The following is a 14,428-nucleotide window of genomic DNA, read 5'->3' on the forward strand; positions in this document are numbered from 1 at the left end:
TAGCCATTACATCTGCTCAAAGGGTCAGTGAGTTACAAGCCCTTGTTCCATACTCACCCTACACTAGATTCCTCCGTGATCATGTGGTCCTTCTTCCTAAGATGGACACAGTCTCTCCCCTTACTCAGTCTATAGTCTGCCCACTCTTTTCCCAAGGCCTCACTCTCTCCAGGGCGAGAGGTTTTTGTACACTTTGGACTGTATACATGCATTTGCATTCTATCTAGACTGCATTGCAGCCAATAGGAAATCCACCCGACTCTTTGTTTCTTTTGACAAAAACAAGCTGGAAATTGCAGTGGGCAAATAAACTCTCTCCAACTGGTTAGCAGACTGTATCAAATTCTGCTATGAAAAAGCAGGCCTTCCTCTCCAGGGGTGAGTGAAGACACATTTTATAACAGCCATGGCAAGGTCGGTAGCACTCCATCATTCAGTACCAATTGCCGACATCTGCTAGGCCGCAACATGGAGCTCTCTTCACACATTCGCAGCCCACTACTGCTTAGATAAGGAAGGCCGTCAAGACTCTGCCTTTGAACAATCTGTCTTAAAAATCTTTTTTCCATTATAATGCCCAACTCCTTCCACAACCACCTGCTGTGATTTCAGGCTGCCTCATCATTGCCAATATCACCTCAATTATTGTGCCTGTTGCACGACTTGTCTGCTATTGGAGTTTTATAAAATGAGTCAGCCTGTAGCTTGCTAATCACCCATATGTGAGGACTACCATCCTGCTTGTCCTTGGAGAAAGCAGAGTTGCTTACCTGTAACAGGTGTTCTCCCAGGACAGCAGGATGTAGTCCTCACCAAACCCACGTGCCTCCCCGCGGAGTTGGGTCCCCTTATGTTTTGTTATTTTATTTTTTGCTCGCACTTTTTTGCTACAAATGAGACTGAAGGGAGACCCCTGTGGTCACAGGGATCTTGTCATGCTGGGCATGCTCAGTGTGCCAGTCAAAGCTTCTAGAAACTTTGACAAAAGTGTTCCGTAAAAGGGCTCCGCCTAATGGAGTCACCCATATGTGAGGACTACATCCTGCTGTCCTGGGAGAACACCGTTACAGGTAAGCAACTCTGCTTTACATGTGTACATGCAATTTAAGCACATAATTAGACTCTTGAAAATTATTATGATAGTATGTTACACACATGTAACTCCTTTGAAAATTATCGCCTTAAACTAATCACCATATACCCTGGGTGAGTTATAAAGCATGACTGAGGTAGAAGAGGCTTTTACATCTAAAATATTTAACAGTTTTTTTTGTTTACTTAATACAGTACATTTTGGCAAATTGACTCTGAACATAAAACCACAATTTCAGGAAACTGATCTGATTTTTATCATTAAGGAAATTCTAAAGTTGATGTGATTTATAATCTGTTTTATAGTAGAGTAATTATTTTCCTACATTGGTACAAAATTAATAATGTTTTGTTTTTAATGATATAGGATGCCAACTTTATTACTGCTGTTGAGCTGGCTGTCCGTTTTGGCAAGACTCTTATTATACAGGAAATGGATGGTGTGGAGCCTGTTCTTTATCCATTACTGAGAAAAGATCTTATTGCTCAAGGTGAGATTGCTTAATGAATGAATGCAATTTAATCAGTCAGAATCAGTTCAGTTAAAAATGTAGGGGTCCATATTCAGTAGGACGTTTAGTGGATAAGTTATCCAGATAACTTGAAGCATAACCGGATATTCTTTTGAATATCGCCGGTTATGTATAAAGTTATTCAGCTATAGTTAGCCATATAACTTTGGACTTAACCGTATATATTCAAAAAATAATATATCCGATTAAGTTACGGCCCAGTCAAAACAAAAAATTATAGCGGCCTGTCCCCTGCCTCCCTCCTACCTGAATTGCCAAGGTCCTCTGGGCAGACTGTTCCACCCTCTAAAACGACCCATTTAAAGTAAAATTTAAAATATTGGCACCGGGAGACCCCCCTACCCCTTCCCCTCCCGCTGCTCCAACTTCCCATTAAACTCGAAAATTTTAACTTTTGCGGCACTCAGAATTCCCCCCCAACGCCCACCCCAATCTTTTCCCTTTTCCCGCACCACACCTTTATTTAAAGTTGATATCCAGGATCACAGTAGTCTCCTTCTGCGATCCGGGCCCGGCGCTGGCCGTGATTGTTTTCAGAATGACGGTATATATATATGAACAAATAAATAAATAAAGTCAACTGGTTGTATTCTTTTTTGGATATATATTGTTTAGTCTAAATTTATATGGCTAACTATAGCTAACTTGTGAGTTATCTGTCTAAATGGCTTTTGAATATCTACCGGGTAAATTCTAAACAGTAAGGGCCTTATTTAAAAGTTATACTTGACCAAACTATGGTTACACATTAGAACTGAAGTTTTCCCGTCGATAGCAGGGCTTAATTAGCCATGCTGTCTGGGAGCGTGACGCAACCGAGAGTAGACGGAGTTTCTCTCAGGTAGTGACAGAGTTTTAACTCTGTGCATCTGCGTGGTTGTCTTCCCGCGAGATTCCATTTTTCTCCTCAGTCTCTTTTTGTCCCGAGCCGATAGCACGCGGAATTTTTTCATTCACCCTCCTCGTCTCAATTCTTGAGAGTTTTTTCGAATTTTTTTCGATGTTTATCAATCGAATTTTTGGCAGTGATGGCTCCCAAGCCATCAGGGTTTAAGAACTGCCAATGTGGCAAAATTATGTCCATAACAGATGGACATAATTATTGCTATATATGTCTGGGCCCAGATCATGACCAAGCCTCTTGCTCAGACTATGGTCGGATTTCCCCTGGGCCCAGAGGCAACGCATGGAAAGAATAGCACTTTTGCGAGCACCTTCCACCCAGTCTTCGCCGGGACTGGCAAAGAAACAAAGAAAAACGTCATCTAAGAGAGCTGCTTCGTTGGAGCCGAGGGACCATCAAGGAACAATGGCCAGGTTTGAAAAACCAACTGAGCCTAAAAGGGTCAAGGCCTTAACTCATAAACCCACTCATGAACCTATCAGAATACAGGGCCCTGTTCCGTTCACCCCCATGCCTCGAAGTCAAAATTGACGCAGCATGCGCCAAAGCGCCAAAAAATTTCAAAACATAATGCACCGGTGCCTACCTCTTCGAAGCTTCATAAGCATGACACATCTTCGAAGCAGGGGACATCATTGAAGCACCTCGGTGCATCGACGCACCACGGCGCATTGGTGCAGCACGGCGCATCGACTCACGACAAGAGATCAAAAATCTTAATGACTTCTAAACACTGACGCCTACGAATCCTTCCTCGAAGCATACATTGCTTCAAGTTGAGAAGCAACATCACAAAAGAACACAAAAAACTAAACATATCCTTCAAGCTCCTTTCCTCTACATCACGTCAAAGCAACCGGATGCAAAATCTGATGTAGAAGTGGAACTCTTATCCGGATCTGAATCCTCTAGAGCTCCTTCACTCAGTGGTGATTCTAACTTAAATTGGTCTTCACCATCTCATAGATCACCGTTCTCTCAAATTGAGCCGCCTATGCCAAAATGATGGAGGTCGTCAACAACACCTCAAGACTTTCTTTTGGCAGCACTCCCTCAAACACCACTTCCATCACATCAGCAACCACATCTAGCATCCAAGGGAATGTTTTAAATTTCTCAAGCGCTGAATACATTTTTTCAGGATTTACAATTCTCACATCCCCGACCCCCGTGTACGTCTCCTCAACCTTCTCCACCGGCTTCACCAAGTCCTACACAGCTGACTCAGGTGCGCATCATCTCCAGTTCCAGCATGTCCAGATAGCCCAGATTCTCAATGGACAACATCTTCACCAAGTTCGTCAATGGGCATGCCTTCCGACCCTCCAGAAGGTCTTCCAGAATCCTATTGTCCCCGGAAAATCTGACCTATGGAAAGTTTAGAGAAAAGGTGGGAACCCTACTAAATATGGAGACTGGAAAGGTTTCATACCCCAGATCAGAGGTTCTTGGCATTCTAAAAATTTTTGAAATGCCGCCAGAACCAACAGCTTTGCCTCCTCATGACGTTTTGAATTCAGTACTTCACAAGATGTGGGAAAAACCATTCTCTACTGGACCTGCTTCTAGGAAAACGGATCTAAAATATAGGATGCACAACTTCATTATTTACAACTTGGCACAATTGCCTCATAACTCTATCGTAGTAGAGTCTGACCTCTCAAAAGCAAAGCGAACAAAGCTTCATGCTAATTTGCCACCAGGAAAAGACCATAAATCTATGGATGACTTCGGACGTAAGATTTAACATTCCTCAATGTTGATGACCAAAATTCACAAACATCACAGAGGAGCGATAACTGCACTCCAAATATAATATCCAAGTCACCAAGGAGATGCAGAGGTATAGAGTCAGTCCCAAACTTCAAAATTTGTATGCACAAATATTTAATTCATTAAATCGGCAACTCCATTGCTTAAGAGACACAAGAATTTTGCAACACGGAGTCCCCCGACACGGACCCGTGTTTCGCCAAACGCGGCTGCGTCGGGGGGGAACAGTAGTTTCTATGCGGTGTTCAAAGCTTTAAATGTTAAGATTTAAAGCTTTGAACACCGCATAGAAACTACTGTTCCCCCCCGACGTAGCCGTGTTTGGCGAAACACGGGTCCGTGTCGGGGGACTCCGTGTTGCAAAATTCTTGTGTCTCTTAAGCAATGGAGTTGCCGATTTAATGAATTAAATATTTGTGCATACAAATTTTGAAGTTTGGGACTGACTCTATATCTCTGCATCTCCTTGGTGACTTGGATGACCAAAATTCAACATCATCAATTTTATATAATCCAATACTTATTTGAAAGTCTTCAAAAGTTGCGTCCACTCTGTCTAGGCTCTGACAACACCTTGCCAGAACCCTTCATGGACATAGAGGAAGGCTGTGACTTTTGCTCAGAACTGTTTATGAGTCCTTTGAATCTACTTTATGATGTTCGGCAACAGCTATAGCAGGATGTTGAATGGCTTGGTTAAGAGCTAGCTCAATTGGAGAAGACGTTCATGATAAGTTGGCTGATATCCCCTGCATGGGAGACAACTTATTTGGTGATAAGTTTGCTGAGAATGTAACACATCTCAAGGAACAAAGCACTGCGGTGCTTTCACTTACATCACCAGCAGATCCTCACACATCCTCTAGGATATTTTACCCTACCTTTTGAAGGAAGTCATACCCTAGAAAAAACTGAAGAGTAGTAAATCACCTGGACCAGATGGTATACACCCCAGAATTCTGAAGGAACTAAAAAATGAAATTTCAGACCTATTAGTAAAAATTTGTAAACTATCATTAAAATCATCCATTGTACCTGAAGACTGGAGGATAGCAAATGTAACCCCAATATTTAAAAAGGGCTCCAGGGGCGATCCAGGAAACTACAGACCGGTTAGCCTGACTTCAGTGCCAGGAAAAATAGTGGAAAGTGTTCTAAACATCAAAATCACAAAACATATAGAAAGACATGATTTAATGGAACAAAGTCAGCATGGCTTTACCCAAGGCAAGTCTTGCCTCACAAATCTGCTTCACTTTTTTGAAGGAGTTAATAAACATGTGGATAAAGGTGAACAGGTAGATGTAGTATACTTGGATTTTCAGAAGGCGTTTGACAAAGTTCCTCATGAGAGGCTTCTAGGAAAAGTAAAAAGTCATGGGATAGGTGGCGATGTCCTTTCGTGGATTGCAAACTGGCTAAAAGACAGGAAACAGAGAGTAGAATTAAATGGACAATTTTCTCAGTGGGAGGGAGTGCCTCAGGGATCTGTATTGGGACCCTTACTTTTCAATATATTTATAAATGATCTGGAAAGAAATACGACGAGTGAGATAATCAAATTTGCAGATGATACAAAATTTTTGAGAGTAGTTAAATCACAAGCAGATTGTGATAAATTGCAGAAAGTACTTGTGAGACTGGAAAATTGGGCATCAAAATGGCAGCTGAAATTTAATGTGGATAAGTGCAAGGTAATGCACATAGGGAAAAATAACCCATGCTATAGTTACACAATGTTAGGTTCCATATTAGGTGCTACAACCCAAGAAAGAGATCTAGGTGTCATAGTGGATAACACATTGAAATCGTCGGTTCAGTGTGCTGTGGCAGTCAAAAAAGCAAACAGAATGTTGGGAATTATTAGAAAGGGAATGGTGAATAAAACGGAAAATGTCATAATGCCTCTGTATCGCTCCATGGTGAGACCGCACCTTGAATACTGTTTACAGTTCTGGTCGCCGCATCTCAAAAAAGATATAATTGCGATGGAGAAGGTACAGAGAAGGGCTACCAAAATGATAAGAGGAATGGAACAGCTCCCCTATGAGGAAAGACTATAGAGGTTAGGACTTTTCAGCATGGAGAAGAGACGGCTGAGGGGGGATATGATAGAGGTGTTTAAAATCATGAGAGGTCTGGAACGGGTAGATGTTAATCGGTTATTTACTCTTTTGGACAATAGAAAGACTAGGGGGCACTCCATGAAGTTAGCATGGGGCACATTTAAAACTAATCGTAGAAAGTTCTTTTTTACTCAATGCACAATTAAACTCTGGAATTTGTTGCCAGATGATGTGGTTAGTGCAGTTAGTATAGCTGTGTTTAAAAGAGGATTGGATAAGTTCTTGGAGGAGAAGTCCATTACCTGCTATTATTTAAGTTGACTTAGAAAATAGCCACTGATATTACTAGCAACGGTAACATGGAATAGACTTAGTTTTTGGGTACCTGCCAGGTTCTTATGGCCTGGATTGGCCACTGTTGGAAACAGGATGCTGGGCTTGATGGACCCTTGGTCTGACCCAATATGGCATGTTCTTATCTTTCAAACCTTTCCATGCTTATCGTCCACAACATTATTCTCCACAAAGGTTCCAGTCTCAACCTCACCAGTCACGTGGACGATCTCGTCAACAACGTCCACAAAAGCAAGGAGCTACAGCTCCTCAGAAACAAACACCAGCTTTTTGAGCTGCCCCAAGCCACCTCCACCTCCATTCATAGGTGATCACCTACAGCATTTCTACACCAACTGGAAAGCTGTCACTTCAGATCGTTGGGTATTGGATATAATCAGAGAAGGTTATCATCTAAATTTTATAAATCCTCCAATAATTCCCCATGTGCCTCCTCTCAGAAGAATATCAACCCATTCTTCCTATCTCCAAGAAGAAATAAATAATCTATGGCTTCAAAGATCCATTCAAACGCTTCCTCCATTAAATCAAAATCGGTGGTTCTACTCCCATTATTTTCTCATTCCAAAAGATCCGGCGGCCTTTGTCCAATCTGAGATTTACGAAACCTCAACAAACACATCCAAAAGGAAAAGTTCAAGATGACCTCTCTCAAGTACATATTACCCCTTCTACAACCCAATGACTGGCTATGTTCCATAGACCTGAAGGATGCTTACTCTCATATACCCTTGCACCCTTCTTCATGGCAATACCTTTGTTTCCAAGCTCTGAACGAGCACTACCAATACAAGGTCCTACCTTTTGGCCTTTCTTCAGCCCCAAGAGTTTTCACAAAATATTTAGCAGTGGTGGTGGCTCACCTCAGACAATTATCGATCCAGATCTTTCCCTACCTGTGCGATTGGCTGTTAGTGGCTTTGGATCCAAACACTCTATGTGCACACACAATCCAAACAATCAATTGTCTTCAGATATTGTGTTTCCTGATAAATTACAAAAAATCAAATCTGCAGCCAACCCAAAAACTACAATTCAATGGAGCATTCATCAACACAATGGAAGAGAAAGCTTACCTTCCAAAAGACAGAATCCAAACTCTTTCCTCCCTGGCTCAAAGGTTACACAATCAATCCCATGCTTCAGCACGTCAAGTCCTCCAATTGCTGGGTCACATCGCAGTGGCTATTTACGTAGTCCCCTGCTCGAGACTTCACATGCAATGTCTACAATGGGGCCTAAAGAATCAATGGTCACAGTTCCTATAACCTCTTTCTACCAAAGTACAACTAACCAATCAAATATGCATGGATATTCGATGGTGGATATCTCCCACCAACCTATCCCCAGGTGCTCCCTTTCGGCTGCCTTCTCATCAATTAACACTCACGACAGATGCCTCCAGAAAGGGTTGGGGAGCCCATCTGTTCGATCTAAAAACTAAGGGTCGCTGGTCTCCTCAAGAATGTGCATACCAGATCAACCTCCTAGAACTTTGCGCAATCTGGAGAGCACTACAAACCTTCTCTCCTCAAGTCAAGGGAAAAGCCTCATGATATACACAGACAACCAAGTCGCTATGTTCTACATAAACAAGGAAGGAGGGTCAGGTTCATGGACACTCTGTTGGGAATCTCTTCGTATACTTTTTTGGGTGAATGCAAAAGGAGTGATGCTTCAAGCTACTTTCCTACCAGTGCTGGACAACGTCACAGCGGATTGCCTAAGCAGAATTTTTCATCCACACGAATGGACCTTAAATTGGGAAGTATCTCTTTGCCACACAAAGCAATTGACAGACACAAACCTTTTGCTCCATTTACCCCAGCAAACTTTCTTTACGCTCCAGATGCCTTCCTCATTCCATGGACAGAGAGCTTGCTATACGCCTATCCCCCTATTCCACTAATCTCAAGAATGATTCAGAAGTGCATTCAAGACATAGCGGACTTGATCTTCATAGCTCCAGCATGGCTAAGACTGCCATGGTATGCGTATCTCATACAACTCTCCATGCGCCCACCGATTCTACGCCCACCGATTCTGCTGGAGAACCATCCACGACTATTAACTCAGGAAGGAGGCTCCATCCTCCATCCAATGCACCAATCCCTCCATCTGACAAACATGGAGGTTGAGAGGCAAGTATTGAACCACCTAGGCCTCCCTTCGCATCTAGAAGACATACTTATTGCTTCCAGAAAACCCTCAACCAGACATAACAATACAGGGATATGGCATCGTTATGCAGAATGGTGCAAACCACGACAATTAGATCCTTTCTCATCTACAGCAACCCAGCTAATAGAATATCTCCATACACTCTACCTATCTGGTCTAGCGTACACTTCAGTTCGAGTACACATTAGTGCCATTGCAGCATTTCACCACTTTCAAGATGGGCTTCCAATTTCTAATCATCCTTTAATCTCAAGATTCATGCGCAGCATGCTACATTTGAGGCCACCGGTAACAAAACCACCTATACCATGGGGTCTAAACGTTGTACTAGAGCAACTAATGGCTACTCCCTTTGAACCTTTGGATTCATGCCACATAAAGTACCTAACCTGGAAGATGCAATTACATCAGCAAGGAGAGTAAATGAACTTCAAGCCTTGGTTCACTATTCTCCTTACTTAGAATTTTATCATAACAAAGTCACTCTCCGACCTCATCCCACTTTCCTTCCGAAAGTGGTTACGGCGTTTCATATTAATCAGACCATTACACTACCGATCTTCAAACCAAAACCTCATCACAATGACCGAGACAAACCCCTACACTCATTAGACTGTAAAATAATTTTGGCTTATAATAAATGGAGAACACATTCTTCATCCTGGCCATCTCAGTTATTCCTCTCCTTCAAACCAAACAACCCATGTCAACCTGTTTCTAAAGGAGCCATAGCGAGCTGGTTATCCCAATGCATTGAATTCTGTTATAACAAACACTTTATCAAACTCACCAACAAGCCAAAAGTGCACCAAATATGCGCCACAGCAACATCAGTTGCCCATTTATAAAAGGTTCTGCTACTAGACATTTGCAAAGCGGAAACTTGGTCTTCTCTTCATACCTTCACATCACACTACTGCATTGACAAACAAGCATCTGCAGACACTACACTGGGTACAGCAGTCTTGTCAAACCTTCATAATAATTAAGACTGTCTACTCTACTTAAGGGTTGCTGTCCTGAACTCGAAAATACATCCTCTATGGATGCAACCCGGGAACTTGGGACTCCCAGACAGCATGGCTTATTCAGCCCTGCTATCGACGGGAAAAAGCAAGCTTACCATAAACGGTGTTTCCGTAGACAGCAGGATGAATTAGCCATGTGATCCCTCTCATCTCCCTAGACAGTCCATAGCTGCTTAACGCCTTATACCATACAACTTGCTTAGTTACAAAGAGACTGAGGAGAAAAACGGAATTGCAAGGAAAGATGACCACACAGACGCACAGAGTTAAAACGCTGTCAGTACCTGAGAGAAACTCCGCCCACTCCCAATTGCTTCATGCGTGTTTAAAAAAGGATTGGATAAGTTCTTGGAGGAGAAATCCATTACCTGCTATTAGGTTCACTTAGAGAATAGCCACTGCCATTAGCAGTGGTAACATGGAATGAACTTAACTTTTGGGTACTTGCCAGGTTCTTACAGCCTGGATTGGCCACTGTTGGAAACAGGATGCTGGGCTTGATGGACCCTTGGTCTGACCCAGTATGGCATTATCTTATGTTCTTATGTTCTTATCACTATGTGGGGAATCCCCTCAGAGAGCCCAAAGGTAGGAGGTTCAGGGGAAAAATCCCCAAAAGACCTGAGGGCGTCATCGAAGCCCAGAGCCATTGTGCAGGAGCCGGTGGCTCTGGAAAAACCGAAGCACGAAGCAGCTCATGCATGAAACAGAACGGCACACCATGCACAAAGCACAGTGATGCTCGATGCTCTAAAGCGTAGGACACAGGATGTACAACGGCGCATGATGCAAAACCAGCACAAAACATATCGACACATGCATCAAAAGGAAAGGTGAAGGACAAACATTTGACGCAGGAACGCCATTCATCTACACATTTGACGCACAAGACACTGCATAAACTAAAGGAACGTCAAGAAGGAGCCTCTCCGGCTCAATTGCATCTGGACCCACAGGTAGATTTCACTGCAGAGGAACTCCAGGGATCCGACGACTCTTGACATTGAAATTATGAGGGTCTTCGACAGGTCTTCAGCTTCCTCTCCCAGATGTAGTGTGTTCACAGGTCTTTCAGATGTCTCTAAGCAAAAACAGAAATAGTCTCAACTGTAGGAAACTGTGGTCGAAAGGTATAAGTCTCATGAAGACCAGTTCCAGTCAGACAGGAACAGGGGACCAAACACCTCAGCTCTTTTTGCAGCATTACCATCTTCCAAAATAACGTGGTCAACCCATTTAGGAAGGAGAGAAGATATAGGTTCACCTCTTGCAAAGAAAGAAACCCCCCCATTCCAACCCTAAATTGGGTTCTGAGGCCTCACAGGCCATGTCACAAATTTCAGACATTCTGCAGACCCACACTAGGCTATGCTTTAGTGCCTCGGAATATAATTTGTCATCACGTTCGCTTCCCTCTTCCCCACCTCAAGATGTAGACGTTGGAGAGGACAACTGCTAAGACCTGAGTCAAGCAGTTTCAGAACTTGACAAAGACCTTTCAGATTCCCCACCAACTTCTCCGGGCATGTCTAAGGGAATTCCATCACACCCTCCAGAGGAGCCACCAGAACCCTCCTCACCTCCAGAGGACTTGACATATTCAAAGTTCATAAAAAATGTGGCTTCCCTCTTAAAAATACAGATGAAACAATTGCTGGATATAACGGCACTTCCATCTCATGTGGTCCTGAAAGGTCTATTAAACAAATCCTGGGAATCTCCTTTCTCGGGGCCTCCCATTTCAATGAAAGCAAATTTGAAATATAGAATGTGAAAATGTTCACACTACAGATCAGTACAGTTACCTCACGCATTAGTGCTGGTCAATTCAGCCATGAAGAAAGCAAAAAGGACACGCGTGCACTTGAATACACCACCAGGGAGAGATAATACATACCTTGACGACTTTGGTAAGAAGAATTTTCATGCAGCAATGCTGAACTCCAAGATTCAGCAACATCAATTTCATATCAACCAACATTTGTATGAATGCTTGCAAATCTTGAAACCTAAAGAAGGCTCGAAGACCGATGGCCACTTACAGAACCAAGCCATAGCTGACATGGAGGAAGGGTATGCCATCTCCTTCGTATAGTGTACGAGGCCTTTGATACATCAGCTAGGACGTCAGCAGCTTCAATAGCAACTCGCAGAATTGCTTAATTTCTAGCAAGCGCTCTCTACAATGATGTACATGAAAAGCTGGTTGATCTCTCCTGCACACCCCAGGGTTCTGAAAGAACTAAAAACTGAAATTTCAGATCTATTAGTAAAAATTTGTAGCCTATCATTAAAATCATCCGATGTACCTGAAGATTGGAAGATGGCTAATGTAACCCCACTATTTAAAAAGGTATCCAGGGGTGACCGGGAAACTATATACCAGTGAGCCTGACTTCAGCGCTGGGAAAAATTGTTGAAACTGTTATAAAGAATAAAATCACAAAACATTTAGATAGTCATGGTTTGATGGGACACACCCAGCATGGATTTACCCAAGGGAAGTCTATCCTCACAAATTTCCTACATTTTTTTGAAGGGCTGAATAAACATGTGGGCAAAGGTGAACCGGTAGATGTAGTGTATTTGATTTTCAGAAAGCGTTTGACAGAGTCCCGCATGAAAGGTTTCTAAGAAAACAAAAAGTCATGGGATAGGAGATGATGTCCTTTTGTGGATTGCAAATTGGTTAAAAGACCTGAAACAGAGAGTAGGATTAAATCGTCAGTTTTCACAGTAGAAAAACATAAACAGTGGAGTGCCTCAGGGATCTGTACTTGGACTGGTGCTTTTTAATATATTTATAAATGATCTGGAAAGAGGTATGACGAGTGAGGTGATCAAATTTGTGGATGACACAAAATTATGCAGAGTAGATAAATCTCAAGTGGATTGTGATGAATTGCAGGAGGATCTTGTGAGACTGGAAGATTGTTCTTCCAAATGGCAGATGAAATTTAACGTTGCCAAGTTCAAATTGATGCATATAGGAAACCCATTTACTGGTGGGTTTAACAAGTGAAACATCCGTTATTGATGGTTTATCAGAGAAGGTATCTAATATTTTAAGTTTTTTCATGAATTTGAAAAGTTCGACACGTGTCTTGAAATCATTATATGCTGTAGTTGGGACAAAGGATATTCCTTTGTCCAAAACTGCTAGCTGTTGAATTTTTCAAATTCATGAGGAAACTTAAAATATTAGATACCTTCTCCGATAAACCATCAATAACGGATGTTTTGCTTGTTAAACCCAGTGGAACCAACAAATCCGGTGATTCACACCTTTGAGGCATTACTACTTAAGGAAATCTCGACAAAAGAAATGAAGTACAAAAACAATATTATGAAAACAGAAAGGAATCCATTAATACTCTTAGTAATGATCAGACAATCGTTATTAAACCAGCAGACAAAGGTGGAGCAATTGTTATCATGGATAGATCCAAGTATACTGCAGAGATAGAAAAACAATTGTCTGACACTAATTTCTACAATAATGTTGAAAGGCATCCAACCAGAACAGTAAAAAAAGAGATAGATAACACTATAGATATTGCAGAATCATTCAATTTTCTGACTAAAAAAGAAGTATCGTTCCTTACAGTAGAACACCCAGTGATGCCGATTATATATGTTTTACCCAAGATCCACAAATCATTGATGGATCCACCTGGCAGACCAATCATATCTGCCAATGGGTCACTTCTGGAACCACTCTTGATTTTCACTGATTTTTTTTGCATCCCCATGTCCCAGATATACCGTCGTATGTTCGTTACTTAGTCCACATGATTACTATTTTATTGGATTTATCATATGACAGTAATGAAATCTTAATGGCCACACTAGACGTGGAATCCCTCTACACTAACATACCCCAGGACCAAGCAATAAAGATAATAGAACACACTCTTCATAACAAAAGTACAAATGCATCACATACCCATCTACCCACTCAGCTAGTCATTGATTTAGGCACTATTGCTTTGACCAAAAATTTTTTTGCTTTCAATCAGAACTTTTACATCCAAACCAAGGGAGTTACAATGGGATCAGCGATGGCTCCGTCCGTTGTGAACCTATATGTAGCCAATTTTGAAAGGAATCATTTGACATATCATAAATGTTCAAACAATGTCATCCTTTGGAAAAGATACATTGATGATGTACTTTTAATATGGAAGGGCAGTAAGAACATAAGAAATTGCCATGCTGGGTCAGACCAAGGTTCCATCAAGCCGAGCATCCTGTTTCCAACAGAGGCCAAACCAGGCCACAAGAACCTGGCAATTACCCAAACACTAAGAAGATCCCATGCTACTGATGCAATTAATAGCAGTGACTATTCCCTAAGTAAACTTGATTAATAGCCGTTAATGGACTTCTCCTCCAAGAACTTATCCAAACCTTTTTTGAACCCAACTACACTAAATGCACTAACCACATCCTCTGGCAACAAATTCCAGAGCTTTATTGTGCATTGAGTGAAAAAGA

The 14,428-nt window shown here is 42.0% G+C and overlaps 1 protein-coding gene across 1 annotated transcript in view; it reads left to right on the plus strand.

Moving 5' to 3' along the window:
- The window catches only part of DYNC2H1 (dynein cytoplasmic 2 heavy chain 1), a 1,848,033-nt gene that overhangs the window by 1,166,086 nt on the left and 667,519 nt on the right, over positions 1-14,428 (plus strand). The window contains exon 65 of the mRNA XM_029602426.1: positions 1,460-1,583. Within this exon, the coding sequence (XP_029458286.1) occupies positions 1,460-1,583 (124 nt within the window). The remainder of the gene's footprint in view (positions 1-1,459; positions 1,584-14,428) is intronic.

The sequence above is a fragment of the Rhinatrema bivittatum genome, chromosome 5, assembly GCF_901001135.1.
Source record: "Rhinatrema bivittatum chromosome 5, aRhiBiv1.1, whole genome shotgun sequence".
Classification (NCBI taxonomy): domain Eukaryota; kingdom Metazoa; phylum Chordata; class Amphibia; order Gymnophiona; family Rhinatrematidae; genus Rhinatrema; species Rhinatrema bivittatum.